Source organism: Pholcus phalangioides, unplaced genomic scaffold (assembly GCF_987345545.1).
Source record: "Pholcus phalangioides strain wild (caught in Gottingen) unplaced genomic scaffold, Ppha-v1.0 ptg000007l_1, whole genome shotgun sequence".
Lineage (NCBI taxonomy): Eukaryota > Metazoa > Arthropoda > Arachnida > Araneae > Pholcidae > Pholcus > Pholcus phalangioides.
Window position 1 is genome coordinate 21,218,588 of NW_028301600.1, and position 19,824 is coordinate 21,238,411.

The following is a 19,824-nucleotide window of genomic DNA, read 5'->3' on the forward strand; positions in this document are numbered from 1 at the left end:
GTGAAACCAGTATCAAAAATCATTGCTTCTTAGAGCCAAAACAAAAAAAAAAGTTCAGATTTTGTTGATTGTAACTTTTTAATTTAGACCACATGTTATATTCTGGAATAACGAAAAAGACGACTGAAAGTTAGCCAGGAATTCTCAGAACAGAGATGTTTTGCAAATGTGATATATCTGAATCGAACTTCGAATTATCCAAAACATTACGGAAAAAAATTCAAATTAAAGAGTTCATTTCTACATTAAATTGAATAGGCAACAAGGGGAATTCATAAAATTCGAGAGAGTTAGCCAAATTCGCCTATATTTCATAATCATCAATGAAGAAATTGAAACATTGAAAAAAGTTTCAATAAAGGCGGAAGTAATTTTTTTAAACTTTTAATCTCTATAGAGAGTAAGGTACGGGGAAAAAGTTTAATGACAACCAAAACATCGCCATGTCTCAAAAACCCGTGAAAGTAAATATACGAAAATTTTAGAGCGATAATTACAAGTGGAACTAAACATATTCCGTTGAAAGTAATTTTCACGACTGCACTGCCCCAGAAATCTTTTTTCTTTGTAATCTTTGTCATTCGGGGCGCGGTAGCCCGGTCGATAAGATGCTCGCCTAAAGTACCGAAGAAATTTTTAGAGGTGTCGCGAGTTCGATACCCGGTTCGTCCTTGCCAGAAAACTTTCCTGACACAGGGGTACCACAAAAAAAAACGGCGACTTGACCGCAGCAAAAAATTACTACCGCAGGGAGTCCCACATCGAGGGGTTAGCGCACCAACCTCTCGACGAGTATAATAAACAATCCTGCCGTTCGGAGGAATCGGCAATAAATTGTAGGTCCCGGTCTAATTAGCCCTCATGTGCAGAAAATGGCCGTCGTGCGACAAAAATGATCAATGATCAAATATTTGTCATTCGGGATGTCATTGATAGAGATAAGCTATAAATAACTAGTTGTGCAACCATCTTCCAAGCTTGTTTGATGACTGCAATGAGATTGTTTGTTTTCGTATTGAGCAGCATTTCTATACCCTTCATGAATCAAAATGCAACGCAGGTGATCTACGGGAGCGTTTCTCAACCCATGGTCTGCGACGATGGCATGAGTGGCCCGCATAGGCAGACTAGATAATTTAATTCTCACTGAATGCAAAATTATTCAACTGTTGTAATTGATATTAGTAATATCTATATGGTTAATTAAAAACATAACTTCATACTTAGGTTCAGTGGCGGATTAAAGTCGGTTGAGGCCCCGGGCGCAAAAAAAAAACATTGGGCCCCTTGAATTAGAAAAAAGTGTAAAGTTTGGGTTTTTCAGGGCTCTTCAGAAGTTGGGGCGCGGTGCGCCCGTCGTTAAATCCGCCTCTGCTTAGGTTCGGTATACACCATCGAGGAAAATGCGAGAAATTACAATCGCAAATACGGGATATCACTAAATTTTGCCAAAAAAATGCAAATCATTGCCTAATAAATGCAATTTTCTAATTACTTGTAAAATCACTGAATGGTGGGGGAAATAAAGGGGATGCTACAAATCGCAGTAAACACAATGTATTTTACGAAAAAAATATTCAGATGTGATCAGATGACCATATATTTCATTGAGAAAAATATCGTAAACTGGGATCTTAAATAGGGAAAAATACGGGGCACAACCAATTTTGTCATCAAAAACGTTACCAGAAGTAGGTACAATCTCACCAATTTTTATTGAAATTGCTGAACAATTGTAGAAAAAACGTTGAACCAGACAAATATGTGTGAGATGAATATCTATATATTTTTTGCCATAATCATCATAATATAATTTACACACTTTTTTTAAAACGCTATGTATTCACTACTTTAGTGAATTTACAAATTTAAATAAAAGCACTGTTAAAAAAACGGGACAAATGCATAAAATAAAAGGAACAACCGAAATGGAGTACAGGATGTGGTCCGTAAAATTGTTTCAGACATTTTACTGGTCCTTGGGTTCGGAAAGGCTATGAAACGTTGCTCTACAGCAGTGGTTCTCAACCTTTTTTGACTCGCGAATCCCTTTTTTGGCATACAATTTCTATGGCGAGCCCCGTAGGACTATTTTTTACTTATTCATCAAAGTTACTGATTTATTTTTATTATTTAACAGTAATTATAATTATCTTTTTCAAATTAACTGTTTTTTTTATTATTTTCCTCGAGTGGCCACGGAGCCCCTGAAGAGTGCACACGGAGCACCGGTTGAGAACCGCTGCTCTACAGGATTAAGAAAAGGACGTCTCAATGACTACACGAGAGGTTCCACCTGAATTGCCAATTGTCTAAAAGTTATGAGAGTAGCCTCAGAAAATGGAAATTAAGCTGGAAACGTCTTGATATGTCTATATTTCCAAAATATGGCCCTGTCATTGCATAGGTCAGTAACATTTAAAAACATCGACTCCATCTAAATTGCTTCTCATCAAACAAAACATCTTCATCCTACTTAACACTAAAATATACATGCTGTTTGGCTAATTCACATTGCTTTTCTCTGTGCTTTTTTATAAGGGAGGTTTTCCATCCCAACATTCGAAATTTTTTTACCACATTAGGCACAATTCGACGTGTGCAAGACAATTTGTATTTCTTCTGAATTGCAGAGAGATTTTTTTCTTATTGCAGAAGCTTTCAGTCCATATAATTCTCGGGCCCATTTATGAAATTTTAACCATCGCGGAAAGGACCTTTTCTTACCTTAACTTTTGGAAAGCCATTGAAAAAACAGCGCTACACACACGTGCAGGGTGATTATAATTAAAGTTCCCGTACGCTGTGTGTGAATAGTTTTTCTCAAAAACTGCATATCCGAACACAGCCAAATTTTCAGGATATCTTAATGAGACCATGGGAAGAGAGCTTTATGCAAAAGTTCTATTTTTGATCACCAGGTGAAAAAGTGGCACTTCTTCTTTTTTATTGCATTTTCCTTTTCCCATGGCCCATATAGCCGTATGTACCAAGTTTCAATACTTTCAGCAGAACGGGCGCCACAGAGGTCTGAATAGTGTTAGTATTATTCAGACGTCTGACTCTATACTGACTTACTCAGATCTAGATCACTCAAGCGGCCCGCGGCACATTTACAGATCACTAAGGTGACCCACGTTACATTTACAGATAGCTCAAGTGACGCCGCGCTATATTTATAGATCACTTAAGTAACCTGCGGTGCTGTTCTAGATTGCTTAATTAAGTCGCCCGCGACACGTTTCCAAATCAGCAAAGTGGAATGCAGTCTCCTAAAAAGGTTGAGCTTCCTTATTTTATATCATATTGTCCGCGATTCTAATAAGCGGCGTCTATTACTGTGTCATTTTCTTTTTTCGTAGCTATTGTGCACATGCACAGTTGCCAAAAAAGCAATCTGACGAAGTTGGATATTTTGCTGAACACGGCTAAACAGAAGGAAATACATCATAGAAATGTTTGTTAACACAAAGACAGGTATATCAGCTTGCACGAACGTTCGCAGTTTCAACGTCTCGTTTCCTGAACATCTACATTATTGGGAAAAAAACCTGCAAAATCAGCGATTTAAGGCTTGCGCACGCGATGTAACTTTTCATCTCTTTTTCTTTTCTTTTTTTGCAGATGTCAACGAAACCATCATCAAAATTTGATGAGAACAATCGAGTTTGTTGTCAGCAAAATCAGGAATTTATTCATTAATAATAATATATCGGCATTTTTATTAAGAATAAATTCTCCGAATTTAAATCACGGTTTCTTAATGTACATACAGGGTGATTCCATAATTTCCCTTGCTACATTTTACAGGCGAACCGCTGATCCTAGAGCACAGGTACATGCTCAACCTATGATCGTGGGACAAATGTGGTACTCGAAGTCTTCTGACGTGACCCGCGACCCCAAACCTAATTTTGTGAAATTAGGATTGTGATACTAAGCGATACATTTCCAGATCACTTGCGTGTCCTGCGGTGCAGTTTCGCATCACTTGAATGGCCCGCGGTACATTCTCAAATCACTCGAGTGACCCGCGGTACATTCTCAAATCACTCGAGTGACCCGCGGTACATTCTCAAATCACTCGAGTGACCCGCGGTACATTCTCAAATCACTCGAGTGACCCGCGGTACATTCTCAAATCACTCGAGTGACCTGCGACACAGCTTAAGATAACCAGCGCTGCAGCTCCAGAGCATTTAAGTGACCCACGCCCCAGTATCAGAATACTTAAGTGACCTGCGGCACAGTTTCAGATCACTTAAGTAACCTGCGTTGCTGTTCCAGATCGCTTAACCCCACGGCACGTTTTTAAATCAGCGAAGTGGCCCACACTCTCTTAACGATTGAGCACCCTTGCTCTAAGCCAGTGTTTCTCAACCGCAGGGCCCTGAGATCAGTTAAACCGGGCCGTGGGTGATTCATCATCTCATTTTCCCCCCATTTATTTCCCGTTAAGCGAGTAAACGACTAGGCCTTCCACTCAAAAATGTAATTCCACCGGGCCGCGTAATCACTGCAGCGTCATCGACGAGATGTCTCGCCTCTTAATGACAAGGCATTGACAAAGCCCAGATCTTTTGTAAAGTTGATTTCTCAACGTGGAACACTTTTCCCTAATATCCCTCTGCACCTGCTGAAAATCGGGGGGGGGGGGGGTGGATGTGGGACATAGAAGTCGACAATTCTGAGCCCGTTCATTTCTTTTCCGCGCAATGATGATACTGGCATGAGTAGGGATTTTTTTCCCCTGAATATTCCGAGGGAAACTTACTGACGTCACAAGCGGCGTGTGGAGGCCTTCTATCTCTAGGAGGTGCTGAGTCACCCACCATCAATCCGCAACAAAGATGGGACTCTCTTGACGGATCTTCGTCCCACCTTATTTTCCCTATGAGAAAAAAAAAAATTGCCATGCAGGTAATAATCACCAAAGCGACCCCCAATCTTGCACATGTAAACGGGGCTTATGTCGCGGAAAGGGTTAAAAGAAAAATGTCACAGAATATTTTAGCAGCCAAAAATGACAAAATTTACAATAATAACAGTAATAATACCGGTTAACATTTTCCATTGTTTATATAGGTTAAAGGAAAGTCACGATCCATTATTTTTCTCCGTAATTTTTTTTTTTGGAATCAATCAACAACATTGATTCCACTATAAAAACTCATCATTTCCCGGAAGTAAACTAAAAATTTCATCTTGAGTTGAAGATAGAGAAAAGAATAAAAAGGATGGAGATGAGATATTACTGATGATAAAGCAGGGATATATACTGTATAGGTTTTATTTTTCTAGTTTTTCGATAGGATTGCGCTTTCAGATCGATTCAAATACGTAAATACATCATCGTGATCATATTCCGTGGAAGAACTAACAATGAAAAAAAAAAAGAAGGTTCAACAAGCTATTTCATCTATTGTGTGTGCACATTAAGTGAAAGTGGACAATCGTTTGAGCGGAAAGAAAATGGAAACAATAACTCTTGAGATTGCCACCCACAAATTTCTCATGGATTGTGTCTTTAAAATGTGAGTGAATACTAACTATTTTCTTAATATTCGTGGGAAACGAGTTCAGGTTTATAAACGTGAAATATAAATTAATAGATTTGTGATATATTTCTGTGGTGTTTGGTCAGAACATGATAACTCCAAAAAATATCTTTGTGATCTAAAAGTAAGTCTTACTAATTATAACTGATTAGAAGTGAGATAAATGCACAAGTACGTGCGTACGGCTAAACAACATGCTGATGTATGATATTTTCATTTGTATTTGGTGTATGCTTTATTTTTGATTTTTAAATGACAATGAGAAAGTGCTTATATATACTATAACGGTATTCATTAAAACGGGATACGACTGTATATGAAAAAGAATCTCACATAATTTCACTAATATCGACACATTTTGATTTTATTTAACCCTTTTTAAGCTTGTTTTTAAAATTTTCCTGATCCGCATTATAAGTGCCACATTTGAAATTGCGAAACCTTCACAAATTGCCACCTATTTTCAAGAAGAATTATTTTTTTCGCGATTGTGTGCGTGCGTGTGTGTGTGTGTGTGCGAGCTGATAACTGCTTCCCCCCCAACGAGAAAATTTACTCCGCCCATCGTTTTTATTTCCCTCACTATGATGTAAAAACATCTCTCATGACGTGTGTGGCTTTCTAGGAAGAGAAATATTTTTTGGGAAAAAAAAATCCTTTTTTTTGTATTTATATACTGAGCGAATATTTCTTTCTCTCTTTTTATCGTTCCTTCTCTTATCTAACAAATACAAATACAAGGCCACAACAGGAAGACAGAATGTCCTGCTTAACCCTAACCTTGGACAAGAGCTGACTCTGCCCACTTGCAGTGGATTTGTTGATTTGTTGAAGGGGGGGGGGTGCAAAACATACTTTACAGTAAAAACAACTTCAATGCGCAACAAGCTATCTCGGGATCGCAGGTGAAAGGGTTAATCACTTCACGTACAAGTGTTTGGCAACAAATTTGAATTATCTCTATTTGATAAATCGGCGATAAATCTGATAACTTCATCCTAATCTAACCGCATGATAGAAAAAGGAAGGGGGAAGGAAAAAAGTATGATAGATAAGATAGGTAAAAGAGCTATTTTTTTAGAATATCTTTTCACCCTCACACTAAGTGTTCTCTCTCGCTCTTACATGCATATATTAGAAAGATACATTATATGTGTAGGAGAAAAAATCATCAAGAGGAGGAGAGAAAGAAAAGGAAACACTTCAGTATAGGGTTACTATAAAGCTTCGCAACAGACCTTAGACATTTCCTTAATTTGTGCAATAGTTTATCTGAATCCATTGATCCTTCTTGTACTTCTATGAAGAATATTAGAGATCTGATGTAATTATTATAATGATAAATAATTATTTTTAATGATTTTATGATTTTTTTTTTGTCTTTATTCTTTTTTTTTTCTTATTTTAACTCTGAGTGCTTGTACATAAAATAGTTATATATGAATTTCTTTTTATGCTTTTGTGTGGTACAATGTGGTTTTTTTTTCCCCACAACTGTATAATTGGGTTACCTGTAGTTGTGTATACTCAAATAAACAAATAGTGTTACTGAAAATACGATAGCATTCGCCCCGAAATAACTGATAAATTAATTTTTGATTTTGATGCTTTAACTCGGATATCTTTCCATCGAGTCCCTTTTCCCATTTTCAGTTCATTCAGAAATTGTTTTTCTATCCTAAATCACAGTTTATCGCATATTTATGCCACCCGATTTCCAATGACATGAATCAGACTCACAAAGAATCTTTATACAACATTACCTACCCTAATGTCCTTGGCGTGTTGCAACATTTTAGAAAAATAAAAAAAAAAGGGTGTACCCCCTATATATATATTATTTCGTCGGACAATTGATTGTCTATTATATTGTTTGTTTACTTTTCATCAATTCAAAAATGAATTCATTACAATAAATTAACGAGATTTCTCAATGACGGGAATGTGTTTTTGTGCCAAAAAATTAGAGAGAAAAAAATAATAATTTAGACTCTTTTTCTTTGGTTGTGTTCATTGTGCGTCTGTTTTAAACTTTTATTGAGGATAGATATGTGATCAAAAGGAAAGATGGCAGGACTCACAGTTTTAGGGTATGCGGCCGGGGACTCAGGAGAGGGCCTTGTGAGATTTGGTGTTATGATTTCCCAGAGAAGTATGTAAATTGGTGGGCTATACTTCCAGGCAAGTAGAGATTCCGGAACATAACACTTTGCCCGAGGGCACGTGATGCTGTTGAGATGGCCTTTCGTCTAGCCAAATTTTGTCTGGGAAGTACTGGAACAGCCATTCTACAGTCCGTGACCCCTTCACTTGTTTCACTCACTCTCTCAAAAAGCATAAGAAAAGCCGTTGTGGAGAATCAGTTGATCTTACAGCCCTAGCCCTTCTTTGAGAAGAACATGTACCATCTTGAGAAATAATAGGATCTCTGACTTAGGCCAGACAAGCCGTTATTTCTAATGCAAATACAATGCCACAACAGGCAAAATGCCCAATAAGGTGGCTGAGAAAAAGATGCCCATAACAAATATGGATGTCATATAAGACTTGGTAACCTTACTTCTAACTGAATGGAAAGCTATTCAATCGTTGTAATTGATATTAGTAAACCTTATGGGTTCAAACAAAAATTATACCTTCACTTATGATAATCATATATCGAGAGAAATGCGGGAAATTCCGATCCTAAGTATGGGATATCACTAAACATAGCCAAAAAAATTCAATTGATTGCTAACATTGCTGAAGGGTGTGTGAACTAAGGACTGCTGAAAATCGAAGTAAATAAAAATGTAATTGACGAAAAATAGACATTCACCATGACTGATTGACCACATATTTCATCGCAAAAAATACGGGGAATTCCGATCACCTATTGTCAATAAAATGTTGCTAAAGTATGCAAAATCATCAATTGTTGCTGAAATTGCTGGGAGAGATTACCAATATAACGATAAATAAAGAGCTACCGGAAATTATAATGAGCTGAAACATGTTCGAGGAAAAAACATTGAAAACATGACAAATATTTGAGATGAATATTTCACAATTTATCATAATACAATTTATAACTTTAGAAAATTATCTTTATTCTGATTTTAGTAAAGATTAAAAATTGAAATAAGCTTCGTTTTGACAAAAACGAGGCAATTTGATAAAAAAAACTTGGAACGGAGAAAATTATATGTCATACAAAATACGGACATTCCTCTTTATACTGTATGTGTTTTATTTCTGCTTTTAAATGTCCCGTATTTAACGGGACATGCGCATAATTCATGCTGTACGTCTATTGTCCGTCGAATTCTTTCAGACATTTTAGTGGTCCTTGGGTGTATGTCTGCTCTTCTGTGTGATGATGCCCCGGGCGCTGGGCCAAGAAAGGCACCGACGTTACACTCTTTTTCCGTTGAAAACTACGGGGAGGCGGCCAAAATGGACACTGACCCCGGGCGACAGAGTACATTTTTGTTTGTAGTTGCGGCCCTGGGTGTTTTATCTCGCATCAATTAGAAATCGGCCTAATGTACCAAAGGACGCTACGAAGTTTCGTGAGTAACTCAAGGAAACATATTCAAATCAAAAACATCCAACATTTTGTAATAAGATACTGACGATAATTACCAAGTACAAAAATATTGTGGAAAGCGTTCAACATTTCGAAATCATGTTTCCACAGAGAGAGTCTTACTAGAAGCAGCTAATTAAACCAATACTAAAACCGGTAAAATCTAAATGCATTATGTATCATGATTGGAAATAGTATACGGTACAACAGAATGTGTGAATATAAAATACAGGGTGCATAGCTATCAACACGCACCGCATTTTACTAGCGAACAGTTAATCCTATAATCCTAATATAGGAGCATACTTTTAATTAGAGAAAGTATCCAAATAATGCGTAAAACTCAGATGCATCATCCATGTTGCAAGGGGTCGTGTAATTGTTAAAATAAAATAAAAAAAACTTTTTACATGGGCACCATGTGTGCATGCCAACAAAAAAAAATGCGCGTTTCCAAGTGAAATATTAACTGAGATACTTGCATTTAAAAAAATAAAGAAAAGCTAGGGAAAGTCATTATTAATGCGGGTAAAAAGCGTTTTCTGTTAGTTTTTGCTTTTTTTTTTCTTCTAAACTCTTCTTCATTTTTCGAATTCAAATATTTCAGTGAATATACAAGTACAATAATAACTACACACACAGAAAGATTAATTTCATTAATTATTACAAGAGTTGTTGGAAGTGGTGGCCGCTGACGTCATTGCACAGCCTACAATGAAGTAAAAACGATTCCCGGACGCGCTCAAAGATACCAGGTATACTTTTATACAAACGACATTCGTGTAGCAGTTAGTTGTCTTTTTCAATGAGTGTCGTCTGTATAAAAGCATACTTGATATCTTCTAGTCCGTCGGGGAATGGTTTTTACGTCGTTGTAGACTGTGCAACGAGGTCAGCGGCCGTCACTTCCAACAACTCTTGTAATAATTAATCAAATAAATCTTTTTGTGTAGTTATTATTGTACTTTTTGTCGATCCAGCGTTACGTCGAAACCTGCGTGCGTTTCTCGCGATTTTCACCCTCTCAACGTGCTTTACGACACCATGTTCCATTGCAATTTTTGTTCCTGTTGGTGCCTACTAACAACCCTCTGAGTTTATCGGTCCATTAACAAAACACCCTGTATACAAGGTGATTCAAAACTCAACCTAAAAACTTTTAGGGGAGTTAGAAAACACAAAAACAAAACAGAATCACATGGCAATGTATGACCGGAAACTCCAACCTGATCAGCTGAAGGATAAACGAAGTTGCAGAAATGACAAGCCAATAATGGGTGGAAAAACTCTTTATTTAGCGATACTTTACACGAGGACAGTACGTGTACACGTTAAGTTTCATAACAAGTCATCAAAGTTCTTACCATCCACAGTTACGCACAAAAAAAAAAAAACAATTCTTGTGATGCATTCCTGTGTGATTTTGTTTTGTGTTTTCTACCTTCCTTAAAAGTTTGTACGTCGAGTTTTGAATCACCCTGTATAAATGTGTGTATATAAAACTTGTATAGCTGTAGTAAAATTTATAGAAAACTATAAACGATTGCAATCGATTTTTGAATAATTAAAGATATTAAATCATACAGTACACAGGCTTTGTGGAAACATCATTTATAGAAGTAGTTATTTGTACTGAATGTGTGTTTCTTTTTCTTCTGAATGTTTGCCGAATGCAATTATTTGCGTGTAATATTTTTGCAATAAAAAAAAAATTCAGGCACTGTAAATCTAAAAAGCTTTCATAAATATTCTGCTGAAAAAAGTTATAAAATACAGTACGATGATGGAAAACAAAAACAAACCGCTAGGCACATAAAATATTCATTCACAAACATGAAACATTCATATCATACTTGTTTCATTTTTCGATAAAAATTTCCTCTTCCTGACTCGTTATTTTAGATGTTAGTTGTTTTGACAAAACCTATCCATCATTTCTCCATCAAGGACGAATGAATTATATTTGAGTTTCCTTTTATGTTGTACAAGAACCAGTTCAACTCGTCGAAGAATCTTAAGAAAGCACTTTTTCCTTTCCTCGAAAGGGAGATCTATCTCCCTATCGGTTTTTCGAAATGTTTTGTTAATGTAACTTTATGAAAAAATATTTCATTTTATTGCAAAAATAAGGGATGAAAATGTACTTAATTAATTGTTAATTACTTGTTTTCTTCTTTTTTTCATTATTATCATAAAATGGCACCGAGTTTGATTGTTCCGCATTCCGGAAATTCTCTCAAAATTATTTGATGTCAGTAATTTTATTTATCACCAATGTTCTACATTTCGCGTGTAACCGCATCAAGATCCCTATATGATTTCGCGATAATTTTAAGTAAATATTAGTATCGGCTCTCTTAAAGGTCTTAATTACAATATATAATGAAGGAACTATTATATAAATATAAAGAAGATGATGGATATATGTTTAATAGAATAATTTTTGAGCACTTTCTGACAATGGTCATTCAAACTTGGAAACTTTGTTGGAAAATGTATTATTTGCCGAGAGAGAGAGAGAGAAAGGAAAATGATTATTATTATTTTTTTGTATAATACCTGAAGGAATTCTTTCATTCACGCGGTAGCAAAGAAAAGCACGTGTATCATTTGATGCCAACGCGCCGTTGAATAAATGGAAGCGCATGCGCAAGGACTTGCAGGACGAGGTTAGTAGAGTGCAGTTGGAACGGGGAACAACGTAGAGATTGCAGATAAATGAACCTAACACACAACAGCAACGGATTCCATGGAGTACGCACGCTCGTGACAGAGCGTCGCTCGCGCTGTATATAATATATATAATAACATATCTTTCTTTATTTTCTTTCCCTTTAATACAAACATTTACGTCTTTTGGCTTTAGTGTGAAAATACGAAGAAACTAAAAAAACGAGTAATATAGCGGCGTTGAATATGTTGGCCAGCGAGCCTTTGACCACGCGAGTGCATACGCATGCCGGAGGTGGCATTTTGGTGAGAGTTAACGGTTCGTCGTTCGAAAATAGCGGGAATTCGAATACCTCTGCGGCGATAAACGGCAACGTTGTCGAATGCGGCAGTAGCTCCGAGCCTGGTACGGAAAGCAAACAGACCGGCTGGGCAAATGCTACTATTACTTGGCGCAATGGAGCGCAACCTTTCACCAGTAGCACCGACGACGACGACGTGTCGAGCTCAATTGTTTCGAAGACTGCCGTTCTTTCTACTACTACCCAGATGGTTCGATCCGATTCAACCTCTGATGATGGTCCCGATGACTCTCCGGCTCAGTTAGTTCACGTCATCCGGGTGCAGGGTACCAATCCAGGTACACGTGGTTCGTCACCGGAATGTGCGTCTGATTTGCATACGTTCAATACAGGAACCAAGAATGTGTCCTCCGCTTGCATCCGCATAACTTCTACACCGAGTAATCTGTACAGTTTAAGTGAAGACGATTACCGTCGCAATGAAAAAATCACCGTGGATGTACGTCCGTCGTTGGGAAATATTATGAAAGCCGAAGACGAGAGAAGCAGCAGTGGTGCAAGCAGTGCTCCAGGAAGTGATTGTGAAAGATCCGATTCCGATAGAGAAGGTGACGATGGAACCGATTCTGGATTTTCACCTTCTAGACGGCCCTGTGCCAGCATTATTGTGTCCGCTAAGAACACCATAAATCTGACAGAAAAGTACGTTTCGGAAAGCAATAATGTAGTAAATAATTTATCTCGCGGAGAATCGTCGTACGTTTCACTGTCTCCCAGTGATAAAGGAAACGTCAAATTAACGATCGGTTCCTACGCTGATAAAGAAACTAAGGGCTCGTCGTCTCTCCATCAGGATAATGGTGAGCAATGGGATATGCATTTCCATCTACGGGAATTGGACAGGACGCCACCGAATAAGGATCAGACAGAAGATGTGCAAACAAAGATCGCTGCCGCGCATGCATTGCTTGCTGGACAAGGTGGGACAAATACCCTGAAGAACAGGGTCCGATCTAGTATTGTTTCACTCCTGGTGCAGTCAGCAACAAATGTAAGTACTAAAATATACATTTTTGTCTTTTTTAATTTTTCGCAAGAACCTCTTCAAACCAATGCCATTAATTGCTAATTGACATCCTCATGATGTTTGAGAAGCAGTATTTCATTAATATCCTCATTCGGCTTTAGATACGCTTGAAATCGTACATCAATAGTATACTATATCATAATTCAGCTTTAAAGACTAGAGGTTTAGGATATACGGGTTACCTAAGTGGAATATGGAAAGATGTTTGGAGCTACTCGAAAATAATCAGTAATAGCAGAAAAACAAATGATCATTTGATCATTTTTGTCGCATCGCGGTCATTTTCTGCACAAAAGGGCTAATTAGACCGGGACCTACAATTTTTTTCTCGATTCCGAACGGCAGCCTTTTTTATACTCAAGGAGAGGTTGGTGCGCTAACTCCTCGGTGTGAGACTCCCTGCCGTAGCAATCTTTTGAAGAACAAATGAATTGTTAATTAATAAGTAATGCAAAACGTTGTTATATGGTACAGTATTTCAAGGTGATACGCAACTCGCATTCGAAGGGGGATCGAGACATCAAAATTAAAATCCTTTTCTTTGGATGGAAGTTTCCGTTTCACAACTCAAAAAAATTAACGATTGAAATCATATTCAACAAAAGTTCAGGTCTAGAAGTCTTTTGAAATTACAGTACTGATAACTTGAAAATCAGAACACACATTCATAAAATGAAATCATCGTAATTATTCCGAAGAGATGCACTCGGAGAGCACCATAAGCATTCAGAGAGCATGATTACCTATCGGGCCCCTGAAGATCAAATTTATTTCCCCCAACTTTTGCACAGCAACTTCACTAGAAAATCGATATACAGTAAAACCCAGTGGCGGATTAATGTCGGTCGAGACCCCGGGCCAGGGCCGTCATTTCAACTTTTTTTCCAGGGGGGGGGGGCAAAGCACACGTACTCGATGTATGTATATATATATTTGTATATATATATACCATTTTTAGTGTATTTTCAAAAGCCGGGGGGGGGGCAACCCCTCCCTAAATGACGGGTCTGCCCTGGGCGCGTGTGAAGTTTGGGTTTTTCGGGGCCCTTAGAAGTCGAGGCCCCGGGCGCGCGCCGTTAAATCCGCCTCTGGTAAAACCCGTCTCCAGGTTGGACACCTACGATTCCATTAAAATCTGTCCACGTTAGAGAGGTGTCCACGATACAGTGGTACAGTAGTATAGACATTCTATGTTATACGGAATATATTCTATGTTATTATGGATTATGGCTGGTTCAATTCAAAACTGTCTAACGTAGGAGGTTGTCCAGGATACAAAGGTTGTCCAAAGTGACAGGTTTTACTGTAATAGGCTCACTTCAGGATGTGGGGCTCTGGGTTGAAGATAATCAAGGTAAGTCGTCACATTGCTAGACTCATCTAATGATGTCATCTATCACTTTAGATCCAATTGGGTCAGCAACATTTCGATCGGTTTCAAATCATTTTTGTTTATTAAAAAAAAAATTCACGATATAACATAAATACATAAACTTTCTCTCTGTGCACTTAAAAAATATAACTTGATATATTGATGAATCTTTTTATGAAAACTAAAGATGATATAGTATATAAATGCAATGCTACCAATACCAGGGGTTTAAAGGTAAGTCATTATCTAAGTACCGTCAGGAACTAAAAAAAAAGGTAAGCCTAAAGCATGCAAATTAAATCACAAATAAGTATGTATTTTTTGAGAGAAGAAATTGATAACTATTATTTTCAATATATTTGTATTTTTATGGTTTTACAATTAATCAATTTGAGCCATTGCTATGCATCCCACGGCACTGGAATTCTAAAATTATTGTTGCTCGTACTGTGAGCATTTTTTTTTGTAAATTTACCACAAAAATCGTAATGATTGGTGTTGTTCGAGCAGCATCAGCAATACATAAGTTCCGGCATCGCTGATGAATTATTCACATCAGTTTGCTCCAGTGCACATCTCTCTCTATAATCCTGTCTTGTCTTGTCGTCCTTGTAAGCACGTGCAGTTACCATATTCCCCGATACTGTCACACGTGGTACACGATGACAATATTGAAAAAGAAGACTTTTCCACAAGGAAAAAAACTTCATTTCAATATTACTTAGAAAAAAAAATAACGAGCAAATTACGCAAATTTTTTTCCACAAATTTCGATAATAATATTGTCTCAAAATGACCATCACGCTTTAGCGAAGCGTGTCAAGTATGTATTTGAAATTAAAAAGAAGCCGTGTTAATTTTTTCAGCGTCCAGTGTTTGCAAAATTACGTTAACTAGTATGAAGCGCGAAAAAATAAGGGGAAAATGAAACTGCATTCATATATAATATAATAATAAAAAATATGGGAAAACGGTTTTCCCACGTTCTACTAATGATATCATTGCGCCAGAGAAAGACGCGACTCATTTTTTTTACGCGCTCCGTATGGCGTTTGGCGTCGCGTTTTATTTTTATTTTTCCTGTACGCAATATGGAATACTTCTAAACTTCATGCGCTAATTTTTCAAGGCCACACTTATTGTCTTTTTTACATTGCAGTCTTACGCTATCGTAACACGATTTAGACTCACGATTCCTATTTGAATATACGTATCTGCGTAAATAATAATACCTTTCCTGTTGCAAGACATGCCGAACTTGATGTGATACTCGAGCCCTTTATTGCAGCGTTTCTCCACCTACGGTTCGCGAAGTTAGGACACACGGTCCCCAGGCATAGTTAATAATTAAATTCTGATAGAATGAAAAATTATATTCAATTGTTCCAACGGTATTATCTTTATGGTATATTCTTATTGTACTATCCGTATGAGTTCGAATAGAAAATTGAGGAGCTCATTTTCAAAAGGGAATATATTTCCACTATTACTAAATTTACAGTAGAAGTAAAAAACATTTTTTTCGGCGGAATGGACGGTTTTAGAAAAGTAGAAAATAACCCAACAGGTAGCATAAGGGAGTCAAATAAATATATTTAAGTATTGTTTCTTGATCACTATTCAAGGGAGTTACAAAATTCAACTACATTTGAATTTTGGAAATGTTCCGTTTTGAAAGAAAATCAATGGAAATGTTGTTACCTTTTGATTAAAATTGGAGCTAGTCAAATCTGAAAAATTGGAAATTTCTACGTCACCTGTTGATTCCAGCAGGTTTTACCTAGCCCAGGAAGGTATCCTTACTGCCCTCTCGTTATTAACATAAGAAACATGATCATTCTACAATGGAACCTCCACTAGCGGGCACTATTTTTAAATTACGTCGAATAAACTGAATGTACTTTACTATCCATTAACGGACACTCCTCATTAGCGGACAAAATTTTAGGTCCCATGGGTGACCATTATCGAGAGGATTTGCCAAGAAATACCGAAGTGAATGAGAACGAGGTGGGGGGGGGGGGATATGTTCCCTTTTGGCAGAAACGACTAACTTTACATTGTAATTTTTACAAAAAATATTTCCATAGGAATAACCCTGTTGACGTAAATCCGACGGAGCTCATCCCAAAGATTCAGAAACCGTTGAAAAGTGCATTTCGAAAAAAAGTGGAAATGTTCCCTTTAGAGAATAAGCTCCTCAATTAGACCTTCATACTGTAGGCAACTGTATTTCATCGAGAAATATACTGGGAATTGCGATCCCAAGTACTGAATACTGCCGATTATTGCCAAAAAATTCAATTTTCGACAGATTGCAAATTATTGCTAAAATTGATGAAGGAATAAAAAGATTGCAAAGTGCAGAAAAAAAATGCATTTCTTGATAAAACGTTCATCATGACTAGGGTGAAAATAAAAAATCGAGGAAAATACGGAAAATTGGAATCTTACTTTTGGTAAAATATGGTAAATTGCCAATCACCACAAAAGTAAGTCATAGGTTAGAAAAATCACCAATCGTTGCTAAAATTGCTGAAAAAATTAAGATTATGCGTGCAATGAAATGCTAACGGAAATCACACTGAATTAAAATGTAGTTCACGGAAAAAACGTTGAACATTAATACAATATTTACAGCTATAATTATCATAATGCAATTTATAAGTTATGGATGAAAATTATCTTCACTCACGATTTTAATAAAGATTATTAATGCGAAGAAGGTTTGTTGAAAAACTGCCAAAAACACAGTAATGTCCCTTGAAATACGGGTTATATATAGACATTACTCATGTCATGTAAGTGAGTGGTCCGCGTCGAATTGCTTCAGACTCTTTACTAGTCCTTGAGCTATGAATGACTGAGAAACGCTGATTTATATAGAATATGGATGAGCTTAGGCGCCCGGAACCTAGAGGCCGAGGCCACTTGAACCCCTTCCCCCAATAATTAATGAATATACAATGCAACGCACCACTTCCTCTTCTGCGTAAGGACTTGAGTCCCGTATATACGGGACAACTGGCAACTTTCAGCCCCCTCAATGTTTTCTTCATTTCTGCGCTTCCTGATGACAAGTAGTATTACGTGCTCTCTTATTTAGAATGAACATGAATGTTTTTTAAGGGAGTAGTACTCCAGGTCGAGAAGACATCCAGTGTATCAGAGGATGATTCCTTAATTTTGTGAGTTGGAAACCAGATGAAATATTTTTGTGACATAGAGGAGTCACTTCTACTAGCGGAAAGGAGATGGCGCTGAGATTAAGGTGTAAACGCGCATGATTACAGCGAAGTACCCACCATTATGTGTATAAATTACATATAGATCTGGATCTCATTATAAAATGACCGTGTGGAAAAAAATGATTAATGGTTTTTGATTATTTGTGGTCTCTCTTTTATATCGCTTTCGTAACCAGTCTTTTTTTTTTTCTGGAGGATTCAATTTAGCCTCCAACAAAATTTTTTATGATAACGCGCAAATGGTTGCTGATAGCAATGTCTAGACTTGGTTTTTTTGGTTCAATAGTCTTTCAGAAATTCTAAATGTGCTCGGATTATTCGATCCTTAATCGGTCTGTTTTCGTTCGCCGACTGCATATTTTTATTGTTGCTTTCTCAAAAGCTCGAAATCTCTATACATATTATCTCTTTTATATTCTCTATTTTATATTCAGTAATTATGGTAGTTGAAAAGAACCAGACTTTTTTTAAACTATTCGTTGTGTCAAATAATTCTAGTTACCTGCCAGATGTGCCGAAATGTGGACTAAATAGATAGATCCTATTGGGGGTGTGTTATATGCGCCTTTTTATATACGTATTTATTTTCATTTTAAACATATCTTATAGAGTTACATTGGGTCTAAAAAAATTTAACACCCATGTCTGCATTTCGTTTGAAACAATTTACTTGCGTTCCCTTTGTCTTAACAGTGGCCTCGTATACCCGTGACGCTTTTATGGCAGTGACAGTTACGAGAACAGCCGGGTAAAGTCAGCGATTCGATACATCAATATCCTCGGCTCGTCGCTACGCCTACGTCATTTACCAAGTTTGGTAACACCCCTAAGAGCCACCACGACGCACACCGTAAAAACCATTCAAATATGGTATCATTCACATGCAAAGAAAAATAAAATTTTACCTCGATAAAGGGGGAAAAAATAACGATAAATACATCAGTCTTTGTAGTAGATGCAAATAGTCAATATTTCCTTATGTATTTTATTTACTTGTAGATCTTTTCTCTAAATTATTTTTAAAGAATATAGAATCACTTTTACTGCAAAATCACCTCACCGGTCCGCCACTCTTGCTATATTGGATATAGATCTCTGGACTTGTGTGTGTGTGTGTGTGATTTTGCTAATCCAGGTAGTTATCTGAAAGTGTCTCGTGCTCTTTCAGCCAATTTTTAAAAATTCGAGGTCCATAAAATTGATTTGAACATGTCATTGCCATTAGAGAACCAAATATCTATTGATAGATAAAATTGAAATTTGTCATTAGAATATGCTGAGATAGTCAGCCGATTCGATTTCGTTGCTACACAGTATTATTAACTTTACTATCGTGCGAATACTGGTACAGTAGTACACTATAACACGACCTTTTTCTAACTACCAAGAGAAAGGTCGCAAAAAATAAAAATAAGCGATTTTTCCTTCAGATTTTAACGGTTGCATGACATTTGATAGGCTTGGTCAGCGTTTAAATTAATGTTCAACTATCATGTAAACACCTTCCGAATTCGGAGTATGCCACTTTATTCGATAAAGATATATACATTAGGGGGAAAGAAAATTACGTAAAGTGATAAATCTAGTGATCAGAAAACCGGTATCGGTCAATCTCGTAAAAAGAAACGATAAATAATACGTTATGTATGTTTCAAAAGAGTACCGAGAAACTGATATCGGGCTGAGCGATGTTATGCAATATGTAACGTGCGCATTTTGGTAAATATGCGATCGAATCGTAAAATGTTGGGATTTTTTTCCCCCAAATCAGCCTCTGTTATATTTACTTGCACTCGTTGCTCGTACAGTTTGAATTGAAACCAATTAGGATATTGGGGGCTTCTCTTCTTCCTTAAAAATGTATAAAAAAATCCCATCAAAGATAACGGGAACTGACAGATTTCGCCGTGGTAATACCAAATGGAAAGATCGCCGTAAAGTTTTTATTCGCTCACGTATTTCGATATACGAACGATAACATTTTTTCTTTATTACCAGCGATCGGTAGGTAGGCTATTC

At 37.0% G+C, this 19,824-nt stretch overlaps 1 protein-coding gene across 1 annotated transcript in view; it reads left to right on the plus strand.

The window, feature by feature from the left end:
• The first annotated feature begins 11,829 nt into the window (after positions 1–11,829).
• Positions 11,830–19,824, plus strand: part of LOC149085055 (uncharacterized) — a 48,961-nt gene continuing 40,966 nt past the window's right edge. Inside the window, exon 1 of the mRNA XM_089232837.1 lies at positions 11,830–13,149. Coding sequence (XP_089088963.1) covers positions 12,043–13,149 — 1,107 coding nt within the window. The 5' untranslated portion in view covers positions 11,830–12,042. The remainder of the gene's footprint in view (positions 13,150–19,824) is intronic.